Raw genomic sequence first — 27,216 nt, 5'->3', positions numbered from 1 at the left:
GAAGCAAAAGCAAAGGAGAAAAGGAAAGATATAAGCATCTGAATGCAGAGTTCCAAAGAATAGCAAGGAGAGATAAGAAAGCCTTCCTCAGCGATCAATGCAAAGAAATAGAGGAAAACAACAGAATGGGAACGACTAGAGATCTCTTCAAGAAAATTAGAGATATGAAGGGAACACTTCATGCAAAGATGGGCTCAATAAAGGACAGAAACTATCAAAGCCCTACCCATATCCATTCACAGCCACTATGGAGAGCACCTGCAGTTTCTATGGATAGTTCTCTGAACAATTCTCAAGCCATCTGTCCCTCTGTGCCTCAGAGCTTTCTGTAAACTGAAGGAACACACTCAACAGGCAGCAGGCCAAACAGGAAGTGGCTGGAAGTCAACATCCCTTAAACCTCCAACCACTGAGGGATAAAAGGTAATGGATAAATACCCAGCTTCCTTATCTCCTCATTGAGACAATTCTGAGGTATGTTCCACATGATCAATCAGAGGTGCTTAGTAGGCCTGAGCTCCTGTTTTCCACTGTGGTATACTACTTATTAACACATTCATATTGGCTTTTGTCCTTTCCCCATCTCTTCATTACTTCCTTAACATCTCTTCCTGGAATCAACCAAACAAGTCCATGTTTTGGAGAAACCAACCTAAAACACCATGGAACATTAGCTTTCAAAACCATGTCTTTCTAACCTACAAGACAACAACTTTCCTATCAATGTGGCGAATTATGTGGGAAGCAACATGTTAAATTATTTATCTGGCTCTTCGCATATCAAACTGAAGTTCACAATTTAGATTTAGAAATGAGGAGAAAGACTAACATTTTTTTTAAGTTTTCAAAATCAGTAAAGTTTTGGCATATGTGATACATTTATCTGAAGTACAAATACAGGAAATCAAACTTCATAATGCAAATGCCAAGAAGAGCTACTATCTTTGCCTGGCTAGTATCTTTGCCTTTCCTCCTTTTGGTAACAGACTCTGGTCCTTGAATATTGAGTTTAAATGACCCAGGCTTAGTTAGTAACAATATCTTACCCTTCTGGGTGCAGTTACTGATTGCAGAATGGGATCACAACCTACCACAGTCCTTCCCTGGAATTTTTCTAGAAGAGTAGGTGGGGAAGATGCCCTCTTGCCTCATGGGTCTTACAGATGAAAATCAAGTCCATAATGGTCTCTGGCTTTGTCCCCTGCTATGTAGAACAAGTCCCTGCACTAGAAAGAGTGCTTCTTGAGGACACAGACTTAGTTTGTCTTATGTTATCACTTGCTTCTCCATCAACTAAAATCATGTCTAGCACAAACTATGTATTGAATGAAGGACTACTGATTTGAGTCAACAGGACAGAATGAAGCTAAGAGATAGACAAAGATGAAAAATTAAAGGATTTTCAGAAAGTTTCCTGAAAGCATTTGATCCTTGTGGACAGATCTATCCAAGCTTAGTTGTTCAGAATTTCATCAAATCTACTGTCATTCTACTTAATTTAAGTTGGTTTGTCATTTACAACCAAGAGGCTAGAAAAAACTACCTCAAGCAAACAAAGGAAAAATGGCATAAATCAAATTGGTGCTTTAATATTCCTTCATTTTTGACCCAATAAAAAACTCAAAAATAAGGATTTCAAAGGAAAAAAAAAAAAGCAATACTCCTCTAAAGGATGATCTAAGGAAATACTTTCACAATGACATGTCTCAAAATTCCACTTGAAACAATGTGAGGAACACTTCCCTTAGTTATGTTCCTGCTTGGCCAAAATATCTCTAAGGATAGGTTTTATAATTTAAGCTTGTCTCAGTTAACAAAGTAATTTTCAAAAAATAGTCTGGAGAATTTCAGGGGGAAATGTCTTCTAGTTTGCTGCCCCTCAAAAATAAGCAAACTTTATCCTCCCTATATAATTTATTTTGCAAAGCTGATATTTCTTGCTGTACTTCTGGCAATAAAATCAGGTTTCCAAAAATTGAAAACTCGGATTCCACACTATGTGTGATTGACAACCCTGTTGGCAAGTAAGCAGACCCATCTATACTGGTATTACATGACTGATACAGAAGAGTATCTGTTTTTTAGAAACTAAAATTTTTTTCTCCTAGAATCACTTTATTTTTTAAACTATATTTGTTTTGAAAATTTCTAACATCACAGCGTAATATTTGTATTTACGAAATCAAGAACTGAGATTAATATTTCTACTTAAAATGCCCTGTTTTCTAACCTCTTCTACCAATTTTCCTGGACCCCTCCCATCCATTGATTTATCAGTCTATTTATTCACTATCCTATTACTGAGCGACTGATCTGATCTGATCTGATTACTAATCTCTAGTCTTTCCCATTCTGTTGTTTTCCTCTATTTCTTTGCATTGATCGCTGAGGAAGGCTTTCTTATCTCTTCTTGCTATTCTTTGGAACTCTGCATTCAGATGTTTATATCTTTCCTTTTCTCCGCTGCTTTTCACTTCTCTTCTTTTCACAGCTATTTGTAAGGCCTCCCCAGACAGCCATTTTGCATTTTTGCATTTCTTTTCCACGGGGATGGTCTTGATCCCTGTCTCCTGTACAATGTCACGAACCTCATTCCATAGCTCATCTGGCACTCTATCAGATCTAGACCCTTAAATCTATTTCTCACTTCCACTGTATAATCATAAGGGATTTGATTTAGGTCATACCTGAATGGTCTAGTGGTTTTCCCTACTTTCTTCAATTTAAGTCTGAATTTGGCAATAAGGAGTTCATGGTCTGAGCCACAGTCAACTCCTGGTCTTGTTTTTGCTGACTGTATAGAGCTTCTCCATCTTTGACTGCAAAGAATATAATCAATCTGATTTCCTCATTGACCATCTGGTGATGTCCATGTACAGAGTCTTCTCTTATGTTGTTGGAATAGGGTGTTGGTTATGACCAGTGCATTTTCTTGGCAAAACTCTATTAGTCTTTGCCCTGCTTCATTCTGTATTCCAAGGCCAAATTTGCCTGTTACTCCAGGTGTTTCTTGACTTCCTACTTTTGCATTCCAGTCCCCTATAATGAAAAGGACATCTTTTTTGGGTGTTAGTTCTAAAAGGTCTTGTAGGTCTTCATAGAACCACTCAACTTCAGCTTCTTCAGTGTTACTGGTTGGGGCGTAGACTTGGATTACCGTGATATTGAATGGTTTGCCTTGGAAACAAACAGAGATCATTCTGTCAGAGATACCAAAGGAACATTTCATGCAAAGATGGGCTCGATAAAGGACAGAAATGGTATGGACCTAACAGAAGCAGAAGATATTAAGAAGAGATGGCAAGAATACACAGAAGAACTGTACAAAAAAGATCTTCACGACCCAGATAATCACAATGGTGTAATCACTGACCTAGAGCCAGACATCCTGGAATGTGAAGTCAAGAGGGCCTTAGAAAGCATCACTATGAACAGAGCTAGTGGAGGTGATGGCATTCCAGTTGAGCTATTCCAAATCCTGAAAGATGATGCTGTGAAAGTGCTGCACTCAATATGCCAACAAATTTGGAAAACTCAGCAGTGGCCACAGGACTGGAAAAGGTCAGTTTTCATTCCAATCCCAAAGAAAGGCAATGCCAAAGAATGCTCAAACTACTGCACAATTGCACTCATCTCACACGCTAGTAAAGTAATGCTCAAAATTCTCCAAGCCAGGCTTCAGCAATATGTGAACCGTGAACTTCCTGATGTTCAAGCTGGTTTTAGAAAAGGCAGGGGAACCAGAGATCAAATTGCCAACATCTGATGGATCATCAAAAAAGCAAGAGAGTTCCAGAAAAACATCTACTTCTGCTTCATTGACTATGCCAAAGCCTTTGACTGTGTGGATCACAATAAACTGTGGAAAATTCTGAAAGAGATGCAAATACCAGAACACCTGATCTGCCTCTTGAGAAATTTGTATGCAGGTCAGGAAGCAACAGTTAGAACTGGACATGGAACAACAGACTGGTTCCAAATAGGAAAAGGAGTACGTCAAGGCTGTATATTGTCAGCTTGTTTATTTAACTTATATGGAGAGTACATCTTGAGAAATGCTGGACTGGAAGAAACACAAGCTGGAATCAAGATTTCCGGGAGAAATATCAATAACCTCAGATATGCAGATGACACCACCCTTATGGCAGAAAGTAAAGAGGAACTAAAAAGCCTCTGATGAAAGTGAAAGAGGAGAGTGAAAAAGTTGGCTTAAAGCTCAACATTCAGAAAACGAAGATTATGGCATCTGGTCCCACCACTTCATGGGAAATAGATGGGGAAACAGTGGAAACAGTGTCAGACTTTATTTTTGGGGGCTCCAAAATCAGTACAGATGGTGACTGCAGCCATGAAATTAAAAGACACTTACTCCTTGGAAGGAAAGTTATGACCAACCTAGATAGCATATTGAAAAGCAGAGACATTACTTTGCCAACAAAGGTTTGTCTAGTCAAGGCTATGGTTTTTCCTGTGGTCATGTATGGATATGAGAGTTGGACTGTGAAGAAGGCTGAGCGCCGAAGAACTGATGCTTTTGAACTGTGGTGTTGGAGAAGACTCTTGAGAGTCCCTTGGACTGCAAGGAGATCCAACCAGTCCATTCTGAAGGAGATCAGCCCTGGGATTTCTTTGGAAGGAATGATGCTAAAGCTGAAACTCCAGTACTTTGGCCACCTCATGGGAAGAGTTGACTCATTGGAAAAGACTCTGATGCTGGGAGGGATTGGGGGCAAGAGGAGAAGGGGACGACAGAGGATGAGATGGCGGATGGCATCACTGGCTCGATGGACGTGAGTCTGAGTGAACTCCGGGAGTTGGTGATGGACAGGGAGGCCTGGCGTGCTGCGATTCATGGGGTCGCAAAGAGTTGGACACGACTGAGCAACTGATCTGATCTGATTACTAATCTCTCCTTAGAAACAGAAAACAGACTTTAAAAAAAATTGTACTCTGTATATGTTTAGATTCTAGGTAAACCAACGTTTGTGTGTGTAGGGCAGTTCTGCCCACTGATGTTTAGGACCTAGTTGTTTTGACCAGGCATATGTATGTTGCTATGACAGTGATTTCACTTCTAACAGTACTATCATTCTGTAGCCTTATCCACTCTTCTGTGGTTGAGCCATGCCAGATGTTTCAGTTCAGTTCAGTCGCTCAGTCATGTCCAACTCTGCGACCCCATGAACCGCAGCAAACCAGGCCTCCCTGTCCATCACCAACTCCCGGAGTCCACCCAAACCCATGTCCATTGAGTTGGTGATGCCATCCAACCATCTCATCCTCTGTCATCCCCTTCTCCTCCTGCCCCCAATCCTTCCCAGCATCAGGGTCTTTTCAAATGAGTCAGCTCTTCGCATCAGGTGGCCAAAGTATTGGAGTTTCAGCTTCAACATCAGTCCTTTCAATGAACACCCAGGACTGATCTCCTTTAGGATGGACTGGTTGGATCTCCTTGCAGTCCAAGGGACTCTCAAGAGTCTTCTCCAACACCACAGTTCAAAAGCATCAATTCTTCAGCACTCAGCTTTCTTCATAGCCCAACTCTCACATCCATACATGACCACTGGAAAAACCATAGCCTTGACTAGATGAACCTTTGTTGGCAAAGTAATGTCTCGGCTTTTTATTTTTTTAATTTTTTTAATTTATTTATTTAATTACAGGCTAATTACTTTACAATATTGGTTTTGCCATACATCAACATGAATCTGCCATGGGTGTACACGTGTTCCTAATCCTGAACCCCCCCCCCGCCCACCTCCCTCTCTGTCTCGGCTTTTTAATATGCTGTCTAGGTTGGTCATAACTTTCCTTCCAAGGAGTAAGCATCTTTTAATTTACTTCACTACATACCCGTTTATCTTCTCACCAGCCTCAAAAAGAATGAAACCTAGCAGAAATCAACACACCCAGAATTCTACTTAACTGTGTAACCCAACTTACTTAGTTTAGCTTACATCCTGAAATAATCCAGTGGGGCCCAATGACTAAGGTTCACTTTGAGATTAGTCTAAAACATAACATGAGGAATACCATCCAAGGGCATCCTGACACAACTGTCCCTCTAGTTGCAATTATTTTCATCATAATAACTGGATCCAATACAGAATATCACTTCTCTTATGGAAATAGAGGACACACACAGAAGCAGCTTGTTTAGGACCATGTTAAAAAGAAAACTCTACCAAAACAGCCCAAATAGAACCTTAGAGCAAATCCGAGAGATCACGCTTTTACTGTTTTTAATCCTTTCTTTTTTCAACAGTTAATTCCATTGTAAGTCAGTGCTATTAACACAGAATTTTGATTAGCTTTTTATTATAGAAATGAAGCATGCTATATCAAAATATTAAAAGAAATGGAACTGGATAAAGTAGAAAGTGCAAAGTTATTTGTGCTGCATTCCCCCATGCCATCAGTGGAAGCCCAGCTAGCAGGCAGTAGAATCTGAGATTTTTCAGAATATAAATGTTCATATGTACACACTCAGATACAATTTTTTTAAAAAAACAGATGTGGCAGTGTAAGCTTCTCTGACTCTTCAAGCCTTCATCCCGTCCATCCTGACCAAAGCTGTGTGTGTATAGTATGTTGTGTATGTGTTATTGAATGTGCAACATTAATTAATCTTTGTCAACAAAGTATTCTTTCAGTGCAAATTCTAATTAGTCCATTAATTTTTTATTACTTTACTAAAGAAGATAGGTAGACTATTTCTAATTTTTTTCAGTTTTCATGTTTATTTTGCTAAAATAATTTTTTGGTTCAATTGCCTTTAATGTAAAGCTTATAGCAAAGATGCAATCGGCTTTTGACTCATCAAATTTTATCAATTAAGGCCTTTATCATCACGAGTTTTCCTTTGTAAAAATTATTACTGTCATGCCCAATTTCTTAAGGGAAAATTGTAAAGGCATATACATATGGTCATATGTATGATCTGTACAGAATTTTCAATGTCTAAAGATATAATATACACGAACACTCTAATATAAAGGGAAGAGGAAAGATATAATTGATTATATAACTTCTACATTTTATCTGATTACATGAAAAGTTAGGTATATATATTATAATTCCCATAGCAACCAACAATGACAATGAAAAAGTATACAAAGAACAGAAATTAAACAGAAAAAAAAAGAAATTAAACACAACATTGTAAATCAACTATACTTCCATTAAAAAAAGTTTTTTTTAGGGCTTCCCTGGTGACTCATTGGTAAAGAATCTGCCTGCCACTGCAGGAGACATGGGTTCGATCCCTGATCCACGAAGATCCCACATGCCAAAGAGCAGCTAAGCCAGTGCACCGTAACTACTGAGCGTGTGCTCTAGAGCCCGGGAAATGCAGCTACTGAGCTGGCACCACAACTACGGAAGCCCTCGCGCCCTAGAGCCTGTGCTTCCCAAAAGAAAAGCCAGCACAATGAGAAGCCCAAGCACAGCAAGGGAGACCTAGCACAGTCAAAAATAATAAATACAAATATTAAAAAAAAATTTTAAACCTATATAAAGAGATAGAGTCGAAAGCTAATATATAAAATATAATAGATTACTAAAAAATACTCAAGTAATCCAAAAGATGGTATATGGTGTCTGTAAGAAATGCCCTTCAAATACAATACAGATAGGATGGAAATATAAAATAATACAGAAAAGATAGAAAAAAAGAGATGATACCAACACTAATCAAAGCACACTTCAGAACAAAGAAAATTACCAGAGCCCCAAAAAAATGCATAATGATAAAAAGCTCAATTCCAAAAAGACATAACAACTCTTAAATGGTTCTGCAAATTAAAAAACAAAAATAAACAAAAAAACCTTCAAAATACACAAAGCAAAAGCTAACTGGAATGAAATAAAAACCCACTAATATATTTGGAGAATTCAACACTCCTCCGTCAGTAATTGATAAAGCAAACAGAATCAGCAAGAACAGAGAAGACCTAAAAACCATTATCAATCAATTTTATCTAACTGACATTTATGTAACACTCCATCCAACAACAGCAGAATACACAAGGGCACATGAAAGATTCGTCAAGGTAGATCATGTTCAGGGACATAAAACAATTCTTAAGAAATTTAAAAGAAATGAACTCATAGAAAGTATGTTTTCTGGCATGGAATCAAACTAAAAATCAATCAGAGAGAGCTATGTGGAAAACTCTCAAATACTTAGAAATTGAACAAAACCCTTCTAAATAATCCATAAATCAAAGAAGAAGCCTCAGAGAAACTAGAAACTAGAAAATACTTTGAATGAGTTAAAATGAAAATAAAATGCAATAAATTTTGTGGGATGCAGCTAAATAACTGCTTAAAGAAAAATATTCAACATTAAATTTTTCTATTAGAAAAGAAGGTCTCAAATCAATAATTTAAGTTTCCATCTGAGAAAAACTAGAAAAAGAATAAACTAAACACAAAGCAAGTGGAACAAAGAAAAAAATAAAGATAGGAGCGGCAATGAAACAAATGTAACAATGTAAATTAAACTAAAAGCTGATTCTAGGACAAGGTATATAAAAATCATAAATTATAGTTAAAATGTCTAAGGAAAAAAGAAAAGACACAAATTTCCAATATCAGAAATGAAAATTCCCAAACATCTTTCAACTAGGAAATAAATACATCAACAAACTGGGATACAGCTATATTATGGAATACTACTCAGAAATAAAAAGCAGTGAACTCCCGATATATGCATGAACATGAATGAATCTCAAATGCATTATGCTAAGCAAATGAAGACAGAATAAAGAGGCTAAGTACTATACAAATCATTTAAATAATATTCTGAAAAAAGTAAAAGTTACAGGAACCAAAAACAAATCAGTAGTTGCTATGGCCTAGCAACCACTGATGTGAATGACTTTAAAAAGCATGAGGAAACTTTATGGGTGATAGAAATGTTCTATATCTTGTTTGTGGTTGAGATTATACAACTGTGTTCTTTGTCAAAGTTCATACGACAGTATATATTAAAAAGGATGAATTTTAGTGTATGTAAATTATACCTCAATAAACCTAACACTCCACACAACTACCAAATGAAGACACTCTTTTAAAAACAGTAAGGGCTAAAAAAGTTAAACTTTCAATGAGTAAAATCTTCACTCAAGAGATACAAACAGAATTATATATTTCACATAAAGAGGGAACAAGCACTTAAAAAGAATACAGTTAAGTCCCCTACGAACCTCCAAGTTGCAAACTCTCAAAGATGTGAATGTGCATTTGCATGTCCCATCGTGCAGTTCACACATGTACACTGTCATATGCAAGCATTCTCTACACCCGGCTGTGCTTTTGTGTACTTGACTGTACAGTACTGTATAGAGTACAACAGTACAGTATCTTTATTCAAGACCAGGATGTCTGGACGCAAGCGTAAAAGCATGGTGATGTAGCTGCTCTACCATCTCCCACCTCGGCTCCCTCCTCTAGTCAGTAACTTTTCTTGCCTGTTTACTCGATGCCAGCCCCTGTAACCAACATTTGTACTGAACTACTATACTTTTCAAGGTAGTGTACTGTAAGATTAAAAATGTCTTCTTTAATTTTGTTTGTTTTTTATGTATTATTTGTGTGAAAAATATTATAAACCTATTACAGTACAGTATTGGGTTTCCCTCATAGCTCAGTTGGTAAAGAATCTGCCTGCAATGTAGGATACCCAGGTTTGATTCCTAGGTTGGGAAGATCCCCTGGAGAAGGAAATGGCAACCCACTCCAGTATTCTTGCCTGGAGAATCCCATGGACAGAGGATCCTGGCAGGCTATAGTCCATGGGGTCGCAAAGAGTCGGACATGACTTAACGATTAAACCACCCCAGTACAGTATTATATACCTATAGTACTCTATACCATATGCGGGAACTTTCTGGCAACCCAGTAGTTAAAAGACTCAGAGCTTTCACTGCCATGACCCAGATTCAATCCCAGTATGGGGAACTAAGATCCTGCAAGCCTTCTGGCATGATCAAAAAAAATAGAATAAATAAAAAGAATATTCAGTTCAGTTCAGTCACTCAGTCGTGTCCAACTCTTTGCGCCCCCACTGACTGCAGCACGCCAGGCCTCCCTGTCCATCACAAATTCCCAGAGTTTACCCAAACTCACGGCCATTGAATCGGTGATGTCATTCAACCATCTCATCCTCTATTGTCAACTTCTTCTCCCACTTTCAATCTTTCCCAGCATCAGGGTCTTTTCAAATGAGTCAGCTCTTCACATCAGGTGGCCAAAATATTGGGAGTTTCAGCTTCAACATCAGTCCTTCCAATGAACACCCAGGACTGATCTCCTTTAGGATGGACTGGTTGGATCTCCATGCAGTCTAAGGGACTATCAAGAGTCTTCTCCAACACCACAGTTCAAAAGCATCAATTCTTCGGCGCTCAGCTTTCTTCATAGCCCAACTCTCACATCCATACATGACCACTGGAAAAACCATAGCCTTGACTAGATGGACCTTTGTTGGCAAAGTAATGTCTCTGCTTTTTAATATGCTGTCTAGGTTGGTCATAACTTTCCTTCCAAGGAGTAAGTGTCTTTTAATTTCATGGCTGCAATCACCATCTGCAGTGATTTTGCAGCCCAGAAAAATAAAGTCTCACTGTTTCCACTGTTTTCCCATCTATTTGCCGTGAAGTGATGGGGCCGGATGCCATGATCTTAGTTTTCTGAATGTTGAGTTTTAAGCCTACTTTTTTACTCTCCTCTTTCAATCAAGAGGCTCTTTAGTTCTTCTTCACTTTCTGCCATAAGGGTGGTGTCATCTGCATATCTAAGGATATTGATATTTCTTCCGGCAATCTTGATTCCAGTTTGTGCTTCATCTAGCCTAGCGTTTCTCATGATGTACTCTGCATGTGAGTTAAATAAGCAGGGTGACAATGCACAGCCTTGACTTACTCCTTTTCCTATTTGGAAACAGTCTGTTGTTTCATGTCCAATTAATAACAACTATTATTTCTTATTAAATGGTATTACATGGCTACTACATGAAGTTATTAAATATATTATCTCAAATATTCTCTATGACTCCAAGAAATAGATATTAAGGAAATATCAATGGAAGCAGTGAGGTACTCTATTACACGTACTGAATTGATAAAACTAAAGAAAAGATATGAAGTCTAATTCTGATAAGGCTTCACAGCAACAGGTAGACACACTTCTTTCTGTTCGCAGGGTAAACTGACTCAATTATTTTTTTGGTAAGCAGTGCTACAAAGCAGCAAATTATTTACAACAACTAAATAATCTCAATCTTGGGAATATTTTTTCCTAAAGAGGATATATATCAACGTACACTTACCTATACCAGTCCCCAAACACACACATTTTTAAATATATTTTTACTAAGGTAATTTATAGGAAAGAAAATAGAAGTCCACTGAAAAGGAGAGTGATTAAGCCAAAGTTTATAAAGTTTTACAAAGGGGATGCTGTTCTATAACCTCTCACTGTACTTAGCCTTAAACCCAGTTATCAGTCAAAAGTATACTATTGATAAAAAAAAAATATCAGGATTCTGTCCAGTGGTTAAGAATCTGCCTTGCAATGCAGAGAACATCAATTCAATCCCTGGTCCAGGAAGATCCCACATGCCTTGGAGCAACTAAGCCCATACACCACAACTACTGAGCCCACACTCTGGAGACTGCAGGCCGTAACTACTGAAGCCCACGAACCCTACAGCCTGTGCTGCACAATAGCAGAAGCAATCAGAAGCCTGCACACAACTACAGAGTAGTCCCCACTCTCCACAACTAGGGAAAAGCCCACACAGTAACAAAGACCCAGGACAGGCTCCCCCCCCAAAAAAATATATGTATCAGACAAGAGTATGCATTAATAGATGGATCAGTATAATCTCATCAACGATTACTAGAAATATGCAACTTCCCTATCCAACAGGATGTCCAACAGGCCTTCCAAGGATTATTAAAGATATTCTACTCAATATTGAGCTAGCAGTACAATCTTCAAAAGCAAAGCCCAATTACAAGAAAACAGTAGCACTTAAAACCTAGTGCTATGCAAGGACTCCAAACCAAGGGAACAGACAAAAGACACACAGAAGACAGGCATGGGTCTTCAGGCTCACACTGCTTTAAAACAGGAAGCCATTCGTTCATTCAAAGTTTTTATTGGGTCTCATTTAAATCTTGCATTTTACTAATACCCCAACTGAGGGGAGTGAGTAACAGATTTAATTACAAAGGAGGTTTTGGATGGGCTATCTGGGAGAATATAAGTTTAACTTGTGGATCCTAATTCTTCCTAATACAATAGAGACATCTCTGAAGTAGGACAACAGCATTCCTGTGACACTAAATCAATTTCCAGGAGCAGACTTTCCAAGAATTCCAGGGACAGTATTAATGGCAACAGCTTTCTAGAGAAGTGACGAATGTCTATCTACAAGTCACCTAGCAATTCCTGACTGCACACAAAGCACTCAGAATCCAGAGAGTCCCACAGGGCCAGAGCAGGCTTTTGCAATTAAGTAATACTCTTCTTAGTAATACTATATATTTTCTTACTTTTATTGTTAATCCTTGAATAGTATGAAAACCCACACTGTCTCTCTCTTTAATTCTAAAGCCCATAAGTTCAGGGATGCCGTCTCAATGGCTTACATGTTGTTCTGCACAGAGTGAGCACGGATTCTAAAAGAATACAAAGACATCCCTTGGACTTCCCTGGTGGTGCACTGGATAAGAATGCACCTGCCAATGCAGGGAACAGAGGTTCGATTCCTGGTCAGGGAAGATTCCACGTGCCAGGGAACTAAGCTTAGGCGCCACAACTGCTGAGCCTGTGCTCTAGAGCCTGAGAGCCCCAACAACTGAGGCACAAGCACTGAAGCCACAAGAAGCCTGTGCGCTGCAACAAAGAGCAACCCCATTCACTGCAGCTAGAGAAAAGGAACAAAGATCAGCATACGTCTTAAAAATTTTTTTAAAAAAAGATACCATTTGTCCTTATCTTTAAAAATATCAGCATACATGCACAATAGGAAAACATAATTAATGCAAAATAGTTTTTCAGAAAATACTAGATAGATCTCAGTAAACACAGTAGGACAGGAAGTAAAATAACTATTACAAGTTTTTAAGAATAAAAATTGGAAAGTGTATATGCAGGAAAAAAATTAGGCTTTATCTTCCAAAATTTCCATATTATTATTATTTATTTTGAAATGTTAAAAAAATTTTAGTGCATTATGCCTCAAAAGTTTATGGCCTACTCTGTATGTATACTGAATATAACAGCATTTACGGAACCAGTTAATAACGACAGCATTATTAACTTAACCACCCAGGTAGGTTGGAAATCTCAGTCAAAATGATGACTTCTCATCTTCTCACCCCACAAATCTAATCAGGTAACAAGTCCTGTTATTTCTTTGCTTCTCAAATAATCCTTTTTTCACTCACACTACAACCACCCTATTTCACACAAAGAAATTACGAATGATGAAAATGAGAATAAAGATAAAAAATAACCATCTAAGGTACAAACAGTAACAATGTACGATGGAATTTACAACAGAAAAACAAAATACTGGACAATAGCACAAAAGATGCGGGGCAGGAAATGGAAGTATATTACTATAAGGTTCTAATGTGAAATATTAGGTAACAGATACAGAATACTTCCATCACTGCACCAAGTTCTTTTGAACAGCGCTGCTGTAGCATAACCATTAACCACTGAGAGTGTAATGAAAAGAGGTGTAACTGATAACCAACAGTAGAGATAAAATGAATATAAAAATAATCCAAACAAAGATAGGAAAAAAGAAGCAGGATCTTAGAATTCAAGTCTGAACTGATATTGACTCCTGAAATATATTTTACAATAGAAAGAAAAAATGTACATCTTTGATCAAGAAATTCGTTTCTAAAAATTATCTACAGATAAGCTCATTTATATGTATAAGTGCACAAAGAAGTATAAATAAGAATGTTCAACATAGGACCATTTAACAACAGCAGACTGGAAAATGATCTAAACGTTCAAAACAGAAGGTTGGGAAAATAACATATGGTCTATAGACTGAAGCAACTAGCAGCAGCAGCAGCAGCCCTAAACATAAAGTCACACACCCATATATGTATATGTGCATAGAATGAAAGTGAAAATGAAGTCATGTCCCACTCTTTGCGACTCCATGGACTGTAGCCCACCAGGCTCCTCAGCCCATGAATTCTCCAGGCAAGAGTACTGGAGTGGGTTGCTATCTCCTTCTCCAGGGAATCTTCCTGACCCAGGAATCAAACCTGGGTCTCCCGCATTGCGGGCAAACGCTTTACCCTCTGAGCCACAGGGAAGCCGTGCATAGAATAACTGTAGAATAATACAAAAGCAGCAGCTAACTATTTCTCTGAGAAGAGTGAAGTTAAAGACAAGTAGGGGAAGACTACTTACTGTATTATTTTTATTATCTATAATTTTTATCATGTGCATATATTAACTGCACAGAAAGAAAAGAGAGAGAGAGGGAGGGAAGGAGGGAAGGCAGGAAGAAAGGGAGGAAAAGAGGGAAGGAGGGAAAGAGGAATACAGGCCGGGAGGTAAACTTGTAAAATACACAATTCCAGAATTAGCTCCTTGGAGGCAAGAAATCCCACCAAATTTAAATTTACTTCCAAAAGAAATTTATACTAGTTCATAAAGAAAAGTGGGTCACTTAAAAATGTTATATGTATTTTCATTTTGGAATAAACTATAGTTAATTTCACCTTGACTAGCCTTTATCAGAAAAAGTAGCAAAGATTTCCAATTAAAATAATACTGAAGAAATAAAAACATGTTACTCACAAAGACAACAGACAGGGAAGGAGGCAAGAGCAGAAAAGAGGTTTCAATTAAGTTTCCAAAGCAGATGTCTAAGTGGTAACTTAGCTGAGGTCTGACTATAAACTTTAATCAAGACTTCCTGATCTGCCCTGACACAAGTTCTAGATTTCTGTGGCAAGAAAAGTATCTTGTCATTCACAGGAAAGCAATGAATAATTTGCTACATTTTCAACTTCTTCCATGAATAAACAAACTTAATTGTTTAACAAGTATCAAGAGCTAGGAAACTAATGTTTCATTTTATTTGAAAATGAAATGTGGGTGTGTTCATTTCTAGTTCAACTCAGAATTGACTATTTGTACAGAAAACACACACACATACACACAAAAACCTCAAGAACACATTTCACTTTAAAAAGATAAATTTTAAAATATCATTTTTTTATGTATAGATCTATAAATGAGGTCACAATATGTGCCAGTAATTCTGCTAAACCTATATTGAGACAGGGGATGTTACTTCAAGGGGCTTCCCAGGTAGCTCAGTGGTAAAGAATGGCCTGCCAGTGATGGAGATGCAGGTTCAATCCCTGGTTGGGAAGATCCCCTGGAGGGAATGGCAACCCCCTCTAGTATTCTTGCCTGAGAAATCTTATGGACAGAGGAGCCTGGGGGGCTACAGTTCATGGGGCTGCAGTCAGACACAAATGAGCAATTGAGCAGGCACGTGTAACTGGAAGTTTTTCAAATTTAAACAAAATTGTATTTCAGGCTAAATTTCTGTCATATTATCTTGGCTTATAGTTTTAGTAGTTTTACTGTACAATCTTCTCAATAAATTTTCACATTATAAAAGGATAAATTTACTAATTTTACTTAAATTAAATCTACTGAGCCTACCTTTGCTGTGCTGTACTTAGTCACCCAGTTGTGTCCAACTCTTAGCAACCCCATGGAATGTAGCCCGCCAGACTCCTCTGTCCATGGGGATTCTCCAGGCAAGAATACTGGAATGGGTTGCCGTGCCCTCCTCCAGGGGATCTTCCCAACCCACAGATCGAATCCAGGTCTCCCACGTTGCAGGCAGATTCTTTCCTATCTGAGCCACCAGGGAAGCCCCATTAAAACTACTGAGCCTACCTTTAGAAAAATTAAACCTCATTTGATTTAAGCCAATTATTTAGTCACAATGTACTTTGGTTGCCTTTGAGCTTTTAAAAAAAAAATCTATGAAAAGGGATTAATACCAAGAACGGTAAGCTAAGCTTAACTATGTTTGTGTCCAAGAAGGGTAGAGGTGAAATCTATACACCTACCTGTTTACACCTAAACACCTATAAAATGAATAGGCTTATAAACTGGCCAAATAAAAAGATCCACAGAGAAACCAGTCTGTACTCAGAACAATATTATTTTATCGTATCTCAACTTACTGATCACTCATGCAGGGGTTCCCTGAGAAATGAAAATTATTCCAAGGGTGTCTCCAGAGCAAAAAGACTGGGAGAAACTGCTTGAGAGATTAACTAGACAGGCTCTGTATTTAAGGACACAAGACAGATCCTCAGGCATGATATTGTAGGACTCTTTCCAGGAGAATCTGGCCTAAGAGAAGAAAAAAACAAAAAAAAAAACCTACTTTTGAGAGACCCTGCATCATCATTCAACTTTGAGATCCTCCTGTCTACCAGACTGACCTGCACTCAGACTGAAAACCTAACCAGCAATTTTGTATCTTTTTTAAATATTAATAGAAAACTAAGGAAAGTTTCCAACCAGAAAGACACAGCTCAAGACAAAAAGGGCTCTCAGGACAATGAAGAAGGCAAAGAAAACTTGGAGGGTATTTATACCTTTTATAAATGTTTTCACAAGACACTGACAAGACAAGGAATAACTTAAAAGATACTAACACAAAAAGTAAGGTTAAATCCTTCCCAAAAATGATTATGTCCAAAAAATTTAAACTCAGTTGAAGTGACAGAAAATATATCTGCTAGAAGAACAACAACAAAAACAAAAGATATGGAAACTAGGACAGAAATAAGAAAATTATAGATTGAATCCAAGAGGTTCTACATAGTGGTGGTTCCAAAAAGATAAAACACAGATAACAGAAAGAACACATGAGAGAAGAAAAGGTCCCAGAAACAAAGAGTCTGTAAAATTCACAGAGTAACCAGCACACTGAATGGGGGAAAACAACCCTACACCAAGGCTATCAATTTACAACAGTGGTAGCACTTTCATAAAGAAACACACACACACACACTAGACACAAAGGACTAAGAATCAGAATGGCATTCAGACTTCCCAAAGGCTTTTCTAGAGCCTAAAAAATGAAGTCCTTTCAATTATCAGTAGAAACATTTCCAACCTGGAATTCTATACTGAGTTAAACCATTAAGTGCAAAGACAGATAAGTGCAGACCTTCAAGGTCTTAAAAAACACTTTGGAGGTTATGCTCTAGTAAAACAAGTTCCAGAGATCAGGGTGTCCAAAAACAGAGGGAGGTGAAGGAGTTTCCAGAGACATTCCAAGGCAAAAGCCATGCCACCAATCTGGAAATCAAAGTGACAGTTGGGAATAGGAGGATAGGAGATTCCAGAAAGGCTATCTTCAAGAAAAAAGTAAAACTGACAAAGTACTGGATGCGTTTTAAAATACTTAAAAGAAAGTTTGTTATGAAAAGTTTGGGGATGACTTAGTCAGAGGTACACAGAAAGCAAACCAAAAGCCTTTTCAATCTCAAGGAGCCTAAAAAGTTACAAAAGAAAGGAAATATAATCGTAGCATACCACAAGGTTCTGCTGTAAACAGTATTTACACAGTCATAATAATATAAACATTAATAATAATTTAACTGAGAGTGCTGTAACTACAATGGGAGGACTGGGAAGGACAATAAAGGACCAAGTCTACAGCTGTGAAGGTAGGAAGTCACTGTATAATACATGAAGATGAACAAAGAAATCCTGCAGCAGTTATCAGTCATTTAGAAATATGTAGGTGAACACCTGAAGAAACCAAGAGGTGAAAGCAGCTGTCTCAAAGTGGCAAGAAGCGGGAGTGGAAAGAGATGTGGCAGGGAGACACTTCACTTGATTATAAGTTTTAGTGTTACTTGACATTTTAAATTACATACATGTACTTTGATAAAAAATAAAATTTAAATTTTAAAATACAGTATCTGACAAACATACTATTTCTTCTTCAAGTAGTTTGGCAATGGAAATAGCTTACTTTATCTACTCCCTTCCTGTCTATTGCTGAGTCATCTATCATCTTAACCCACCCTTACCTCCCCTCCATCCTCAGAGAAAGAAGTGTCCTTAATTGTTTCTGAGATTTCCAGACTACACCCTGTGCTGGCCCACTGCCTCTCTCATTTTCCATGACCTTGCTCCATCTATTATTTCCTCCTCTTGAACTTGCAGTCTTTCATTTTCTTGTGAATCCTTCCCCAAACCTATAAAACATGCTGCAGTTCTCCTCATCCTATAAGTAAACAAATGAACTTTAGCTCATCTCTTGGTCCTGTTTTGTCACCTTCCTTACAGTGAGACAGTAATTAATACTCCACAAGGGCAATCTATAACCATTACCTCTACCTCCTCAACCAAAACTTTAACCTGATTTGTGTCCTCAACATGCTATTCTAACATTAATAACTGGACTGAAATGTCAAATTCAAAAGCCTATTCTCCAGGCTCAGCCTACTTGTTACCACCACAGAATTTTAAAATCTTTACCATCTCCTCCTTGAAATCCAAATCTTTCTCTTGGCTTTCTCAACACTAACTATTCTACCACCACATTCTTAGGCTTCTTCGTTGGCTTTTCTATCTACCCTCCCCTGGTGGCTCAGCTGGTAAAGAATTCACCTGCAATGCAGGGGACCTGGGTTCGAACCCAGACTTGGAAAGATTCCTTGGAGAAGAGAAAGATAACCCACTCCAGTATTCTGGCCTGGAGAATTCCATGGACTGTATATCCATGGGGGTCACAAAGAGTCAGACACGACTGAGCAACTTTCACTTAACACATTATTGACCGGAGACATATTACAGCCACAGGCATTAGTTTCTACTAGTTTCCCCAGTCAGTAATATGCTAAAATGCTTGTATTCTCCCACCGTTGTATCCTCAGCATTCTCCTATCATCTTATCCATCCTAGTAACTAATCATTTCAATTAACACCCATACGCAAACACTTAGCATGAAGTGTGGGTTAAATGAATGTTTACTGAGCTGAAGTAAACAAGTCCCAATTTTTTGCCTCCAGTTCAAACTGTACCCCCAAGTTCTAAACTGTATTTGCCACAATTTAGAAAATTACCTGAATTTCCTGAGAGCACAAACTAAGTATGCCCAAAACTGAACTCATTTTTCTCTTCCCAAACTGGCATTACTCACAGTGTTGTCTCAGTACATCCAGCCCTCAACTCCTCCTTTCTCCATCCCTACATCCAACAGGTTACTGAACCCAAGTTTCCTCAGTCTCCTTTATCCTTGCCATTCCCACTGCCAAAGCAACTAAATTCATGTGCTTGATGCCTTTGACAGTCTCTCCCATCTCACATTTGCAGTCTACTCATCCGAGATATTTACCAACTCTATGTATTTGAAGAGTGTAAACACCACTAATGTAATCAATTCATTTTTAATGCCTAAACCCCTGGATGATGAGGATGATAAAAATAATGTGAAAATAGCTAATATCAAGAGATTCCTTATTATTCCCACACAGAAATTACAAAACATTTTGTCCTTCTAACAAATGCTGGGCTGGATAAAACTGAAGCTGGAATCAAGATTGCCAGGAGAAAAATCAATAACGTCAGACATGTAGATGATACACCCTAATGGCAGAAAGTGAAGAAAAACTAAAGAGCCTCTTGATGAAAGTGAAAGGAGAGAGTGAAAAGTCAGCTTAAAACTCAACATTCAAAAAACTAAGATCATGGCATCGGTCCCATCACTTCATGGCAAATAGATGAGGAAAAAATGGAAACAGTGACAGACTTTATTTTCTTGGGCTCCAAAATCACTGCAGACAGTGACTGCAGCCATGAAATTAAAAGATGCTTGCTCCTTGGAAGAAAAGCTATGACAAACCTAGACACCATATTAAAAAGCAGAGATATCACTTTGCTGACAAAGGGCCATCTAGTCAAAGCTATGGGTTTTTCCAGTAGTCATGTATGGGTGAGTTGAACCATAAAGAAGGATGAACACCAAAGAATTGATGTTTTCGAACTGTGATTCTGGAGAAGACTCCTGAGGGTCCCTTGGACAGAAGATCAAATCAGTCAATCCTAAAGGAAATCAACCCTGAATATTCACTGGAAAGACTCATGCTGAAGCTGAAGTTCCAATACTTTGGCCACCTGGTGCAAAGAGTTGACTCACCTGCAAAGAAAAGACCCTGATGCTGGAAAGATTGAGGGCAGGAGGGGAAGGGAGCAACAGAGGATTAGATGGTTGGATGGCATCACTGACTCAATAAGCATGAATCTAAGCAAACTCTGGGAGACAGTGAAGGACAGGGAAGCCTGGCGTGCTGCAGTCCATGGGGCTGCAAAGAGACGAACACAACTAAGCAACTGAACAACAATGACCTTGAATAACAAGGGGTTATGACCACTGACTCTCTGCAGAGAAGAAAATTCAAATATAACTTTAGAGTCGGCCATCTGGTTCCGCAGTTCCACACGTGCAGATTCAATCAAGCTCAGATCAGGTATGTTGTAGCATGATTTAGACTTTTAAAATTCATGTATAAATGGACCAGGACAATGCAACCTGCTTTGTTCAAGGGTCAACTTATTACTAAATATTAGTTAATATCCCATTTTTACAGATGAAGTGAATTTGCCCAAAGTTAAACAGCTACTAAGTAAGCAGTAATACCAAGATTTGAACCTGACAGTCTGGCTCCAGTGGTATTATGCATGGGATACATTTGAATTCACACATTCTATTCCAGCCCATTCTGTAAATTTACCTTCCTACTCTTTTTCAACTGCTTGCTCTCTTTCCTCCCCAAACATCCTATACTGTACATTTTAAGACATAGGACTGAATATGACCATGTATATGTTCACACCTCTATGATCCAACTGTAAAATGCTGGTCCTCTCTTTCCAACTCAAAGCAAAATCCATCTCCTCTGAATTTCTATACCCACTCCCTACAGAATTACTCACTTCTCTATGAGCCCAAAGCACTCATATTACATACTTAGGAACCTGTCTTACAAGGCTGGTTTGTGTCTTTTGAGTTCTCTTTTACATTCCTGTATTGCACAGTTGAAGAGGGCATGGCAACCCACTCCAGTATTCTTGCCTGGAGAATCCCCATGGACAGAGGAGCCTGGCGGGCTCTAGTCCATGGGGTCACAAAGAGTTGTACACAACTGAGCGACTAAGCACACTGCACAGTTACTAACACAGAGCAATTCACAGATTACAGAATTGAACTTAATTCAATATAAATTCTACTAGCCAAGATGCTGAACTAATAATAAGGTTCCAGTTGCCTCATCTTCAATGTTTGTAAAATACAGATATTAAAACCAAAAGGATTGCCCTGAAAGTGTGAGATTACCAGCAATCCTCCAAATGGTTAGAAACACCTAAGTCTCTAAGCTGCGTACTTCACAAAGTACTAGAAAGCAGACGTCTAAGATGGCACCAATATGAAGTTCCCTTTCACTACTTCCTTATTATTAGTCCAGAGAAGTCCATCTCTTGCTGCTGCTCTTGCCACACTCCCAGCTCAATTAACAACCACATTCATACACAACAAATGCATCCAAAGTAATGGAAAAATGAGCAAAAACACAACTTGCTGTCTACCTATTAGCGAGCCATACTGCAAAAATAACTTTTACACATACTGTACCAATGCCTTTTTCTCTAAAGAGGAGTTTTCAAACTATTTCCCTTTGTTGCTTCTAGTAACTGTTTTTCAAACGCAGAATTCAGCAAAATCAAAGAGGTGCAAGGTACTTTCATTATCTGGAGTAGGTAGAGCCTGGGAACTTGCATTTTTAACAAAGACCCTAAATGATTCTGATACAAATGAACCACAGATCACACTCCAAACAGTTCTGGATGTTCTTGGCACCTTGAAATTTCATACCACCATGAAAACTAAGCCTACAGTGGCAATTCATGCTATATCCACTACAACTAGAAGCAAAAACTAGTATGACACACAACAGCTAACTTTTATACTGAGGTACTGTGCTGGGTCTTTTTCACTTTTCTTACATTTAATCCTTACCACCATATGAAGTAAATACCATCACCGATTATATTAATACAAATGAGAAAGTTAAGGGATAGAAAGTTAATCACTTCCCCGTATCATGTGGCTTCTGAGTGGTAGAGGACAGAATGTCTACCCAGAGCCTGTGTTCCTGCCCTCTTTGTGCCGCCTATTTGTAATTCATCCGTTCGACATTATACAGAGTAAGACAAAGTCAGGTATAAGGAGGGAAGGAACAAAAACTTCACTTTCTTCACCATTTTATCTACAGTTAACACTGCTGCCTAGTTATCTTCTCTAAGCCTATCTCAGCTTCTAATGACAAACCACTTGGCCCTGGAAATGGCAGGCACGGAAGGTGGGAAGTTGAAGCGATCTGTCAGGGACAGGTGTTTGGATTACCTTATAGTCCTCAAGAGAAGGAAGTTCTCAATTAGCCAATGATTAACTGTAACCCTGGGGGAATAAAGCAACTGGGGAGGGAGCTGACTGAATAGGGACACCCCTCAAAAGATCCTGGGACCTTCAAACAGGGGACTTTCAGACTGGATTCCTAACAAAGATTAGGGCATCCAACTCACCTACAAGCTGACTGCCTGATCTAGATGGATCCTGGAATCTGAGTTACATGAGGTTTATTTAATAAGGTAGACCCTTGCCTCTACCAATGAGGATGTCTGCATTTCACTGAAGCTGAATACTAGCAGTAATCTCCTTCAATCAAAAAGGGAGTCTCTGATGTGCACCTGAAACTCTGTAAATCAACTATGTTTCAGTGAAAAATAATAAAGGACTTCTCTAGTGGCCCAGGGGTAAAGATTTCACACGTTCCCTGTAAGGAACATGAGTTGGATCCCTGGTCAGGGGAGATCCCACATGCCATGTAGGGCGTCCAGAGGAAAAAAAAGAAAGGAATAAAAAAATTTTAAAGGAAGTCTCATGATTTATCCCTTTTCTTCCAGATTTAGTTTGTGCTAAGAGGACAGTATTTTGGGGGGCTCCAAAATCACTGCAGATGGTGACTGTAGCCATGAAATTGAAAGACACTTACTCCTTGGAAGGAAAGTTATGACCAACCTAGATAGCATATTGAAAAGCAGAGATATTACTTTGCCAACAAAGGTCTGTCTAGTCAAGGCTATGGTTTTTCCAGTGGTCATGTATGGATGTGAGAGTTGGACTATGAAGAAAGCTGAGCACCAAAGAATTGATGCTTTTGAACTGTGATGTTGGAGAAGACTCTTGAGAGTCCCTTGGACTGCAAGGAGATCCAACCAGTCCATCCTAAAGATCAGTCCTGGGTGTTCACAGGAAGGACTGATGCTAAAGCTGAAACTCCAATACTTTGGCCACCTCATGCAAAGAGTTGACTCACTGGAAAAGACCCTGATGCTGGGAGGGATTGGGGGCAGGAGGAGAAGGGGACGACAGAGGATGAGATGGCTGGATGGCATCACTGACTCAATGGACCTGAGTTTGAGTGAACTCCAGGAGTTGGTGATGGACAGGGAAGCCTGTCGGGCTGTGATTCATGGGGTCGCACAGAGTCGGACATGACTGAAGCGACTTAGCAGCAGCAGCAGCAGCAGAGCGAAACAAGAACACATTCCTGGGAAGGAAGCTATCAGATACTCAGATGGTATAACTCAGTAACAAGTAGTATCCCTTTTTCACACTCAAGTGAGAGCGCTCCATTCGAAGAAAAAGGTTTTATTTTTCTGTTTTGTTTGTGTGTGTGTGTGTCGGTGGGGGGGGGGGGGGGTGCGCAGGAGGAGAGGGCTAATGAAAAGAGTCAATTTTACAGCATGAATACTCTATGAAATGACAGATCTGAGATAAAGAAGCTTTGGGAAACATGAAAAGTGGGCATATGGGAGTCTGAGATCCTGGAAAATACAGCCCTTCTAGAAATATAAGAAAAGAGCACCTTCCTCCACACATTCCCAATACATAATTTAACCCGGCTCTCATCAGGTCGCTGCTTTTTAAGGGTCAAATAGTTCAGAGAGTAGTCAGATGTTGTTATCAGACCATCAGATCACCACCTGCTCCTCCATCTTAACTGCCTACCTAAGTAGTTCTCCTTTCTTTCCACCTGCCACATTACACCGGCTCCAGAAGGTTGAAAGCAAACTGAATAGATTATGTTCACCATATACCTCTAAGAGCTGCCTGGAAAACTAAGCACATGTCATTTTTGGTGTGCTACATATTTCCCCAGTACTATCTTACACACCATGAAGCTTCCTCCTTGATACAATGTAAAAGACATGGTTTTGGAGTGCCACTCATCAGAGTTCAAATATCCACTCCACTGCTTGCTCTCCAAAATCCCCTGTGAGAGTTAACGTAAGAACCAGGAGGTAAGTCACTCAAAGTAGGAGCTCAATAAGAGCTATTATTGGAGGGAGAGGGATTTTTTCTTCAACAAAGTTTAAAATAAAGCATTTTGCATGTTTGAAAGTTTTATAACAGTACTCTTGTTTCACTATCAATCATTTTTCAGGACAATTCTCTCCCCTCAAAGTATCCACCATCTAAAATCTTTGATAAAATAAATGGTAGAAAAGATTCATCCCATTCCCTGCAATTCTGAATGAACCCTTGAAACCATTTCATTATCATTTTTATTTGGTTAGGAAGTACTGTACTAAGTTTCCTGAAATAACCAGCCATTCTGCCTAAAAATTCTAACAAGTTTCCCCAACAGGGTAAGACAACAGTAGATGCTGGCAGTATTAAAACACAAGCTAGAAACCCCACACTCCTCTTTTCAGGAGATTCTACAAAGACAATCAGATGATAAATATTATCTCTTTCAATTTCTACAATCTGAATTTCTCTTATGAATGACTCCTGAGGAATTCAACAGCTCCATTCAGGACCTTTCCCAAAAAATCTCCCAGGTCTAGAGAAAAACAGTTTTTGATGCTAAGTCACTTCAGTCGTGTTCGACTCTGTGCGACCCCATAGACGGCAGCCCACCAGGCTTCCCCGTCCCTGGGATTCTCCAGGCAAGAACACTGGAGTGGGTTGCCATTTCCTTCTCCAATGCATGAAAATGAAAAGTGAAAGTGAAGTCGCTCAGTCATATCCGACTCTTAGCGACCCATGGACTGCAGCCTACTAGGCTCCTCCATCCATGGGATTTTCCAGGCAAGAGTACTGGAGTGGGTTGCCATTGCCTTCTCCCAAAACAATTTTGAGGTCCCTAAAATAACAAGGAGGCAAACCTTTAGGTCTTGTTCTTAAAAAAAAAAAAAAATGGTTTTATATCCTAAACACAAAATCAGTATATCAGAAATATACCAGACCCTCAAAGCCCATAAACCTTCCAAAGGAATCTTGCTTAACTTACTTCTCACTTCTTGCTACCCATTTAGTCTTAGGAAATGCTAACACACTCCCAGCCTCACGTCTCTTCAGGGATCCAACCAAACCTGCTATGCTAGTGCACTCAAGTTCCCCAAATCTGACACTGTTTTGTGAAAGAGAAATGCTTAGCAACAAACATGCACTATACTAACATCAACCATGTCACTAAAGTGACAAACTACTCTTAGCCTCACTCCCAAGGGAAGGTAAGCGATAGACAGCGGGCGGCCAGAACCCCAGGTTTATCATTAACACATCTGCCTAGGCACAAGGTTAGCGACTGCACCTCCACGGACCAGCACCAACTCAAGGCGGACGGAGGGATGAATGAGGCGGCCGGGAGCGGCGGAGGGGACGCGGGGCTGGCCCGGGGAAGGCCGGGCCGCACCGCCCAGGTCCCGCCCCCAGCCCCGCCCCCGGGCACCCCGGCACCGCGGTAGCGCCGCAGTCCCCGCGCGGTAGCGGCGCGCGCCCCGGACCCCTTCCCGCCGCCGCCTTTCCCTCTTCGCGCAGCCCCCAGCACGTACCAGCTTTGCAAACCGGGGCGCTCGGGCTCCTCCTCTCCGGGGAGCTTCGGCTGTGCTCCGGGGACCTCCTCCGGTGCCGGACACGGGCTGGGGGTGGGGCCGCGCTCACCTCTCCAGTCCACAGGTGGGTGGGCGACGAGCAGGGCGATGACACGGTACCCAGTAGCGGTGGCGGCGGCTGCGGCCGTGGGGGGCTTCCGCGGGCCCCGGGCGCGGCGGCGCGCGTGGGGCTGGTGCCTCGCGTGGACGTCGCGGACGCGCCCGTCTGCGTGGCCACCGTGGGGCTGGTGCGCGCGGCCGCACTCCCGCCGCCCCGCGTGGGGCTCGTGCTGCGCGAGGCGGTGCGCGGAGCCCCGCCGCTGCCGCCGCCGCCCGAGGGGCCTGAGGCGCCACCACAGCAGCCGCCGTTGTTGTTGCCGCCGCCGCCGCCGCCGCCGCCGTTGCTCCGCGTGGGGCTGCCATGTTGCTGCTGCTGCTTCAGCTGGAACGGAACCGTCGCCCTCATGGGCTGCAGGCGGCTCCCGGATCCCCCGGCCGTGGCGACCGCACTGCCCCCGAGGGAGCCGGCCGGCGTGGGGGACCCATTGCGCCTCACCCGCTGGGACATGGTCCCCCCTCCCTGGTGACTGGGCGAGACGTGGGGTGGTTTTGTTGTTAGAAGGCAGGGGGAGGATTCTCGAGGCTGGAGGGAAGGCCTCCGCGACGGGGTGACGAAGCCGGAGTCTGGGGTGCTGGGGGCGCCCGGGCCGCGGCCGGCAGCAACGAGGTGGTGCAGCCGTCGCCGCCGCTGCTCCTCCTCATCAACAATAGTGTCTCCTTCGCTGCCCCCGCCCCCCGTGAGCGCCTATTGGTGCAGCGTCAGCCGCGCTCGAGCCGCTCCACCGCGCCCATTGGCTGCGAGGAGCTCGGGTCCCGGGCCCCGGGGCCTTAGAGAACCTGGGTTTGCGCGGAGACCGTCTGCTCTTTAAAGAGAAAGAGACCCGCCCCCCCGGGGGGAGGGGCAGCGAAGGAAAGAGGCTGTGTGTATGTGTAGTGTGCGCGCGCGCGCGCGTGTGAGTGTACACGTGAGTGTACACGCGTACGCCTGCGCCTGGCCACGCGCATCTTTCCCTTCCCAATGGGGGGAGCCCTGGGGACTCAGATTCTGGAATATTGCCAAAGGGATTGCCCCCGAACCAGAGCGGTCCCCAGGGATGTCTCAAGTCTTTTCC

General features: G+C 40.8%; 1 protein-coding gene across 1 annotated transcript in view; it reads right to left on the bottom strand.

The window, feature by feature from the left end:
• The window catches only part of FAM117B (family with sequence similarity 117 member B), a 74,028-nt gene extending 47,163 nt beyond the window's left edge, over nucleotides 1-26,865 (bottom strand). The window contains exon 1 of the mRNA XM_055573127.1: nucleotides 26,006-26,865. Coding sequence (XP_055429102.1) covers nucleotides 26,006-26,612 — 607 coding nt within the window. The 5' untranslated portion in view covers nucleotides 26,613-26,865. The remainder of the gene's footprint in view (nucleotides 1-26,005) is intronic.
• Between the last annotated feature and the right edge of the window lie 351 nt (nucleotides 26,866-27,216).

The sequence above is a fragment of the Bubalus kerabau genome, chromosome 3, assembly GCF_029407905.1.
Source record: "Bubalus kerabau isolate K-KA32 ecotype Philippines breed swamp buffalo chromosome 3, PCC_UOA_SB_1v2, whole genome shotgun sequence".
NCBI classification, from domain to species: Eukaryota; Metazoa; Chordata; class Mammalia; order Artiodactyla; family Bovidae; genus Bubalus; species Bubalus kerabau.
This window is presented reverse-complemented; position numbering and strand designations above follow the sequence as displayed.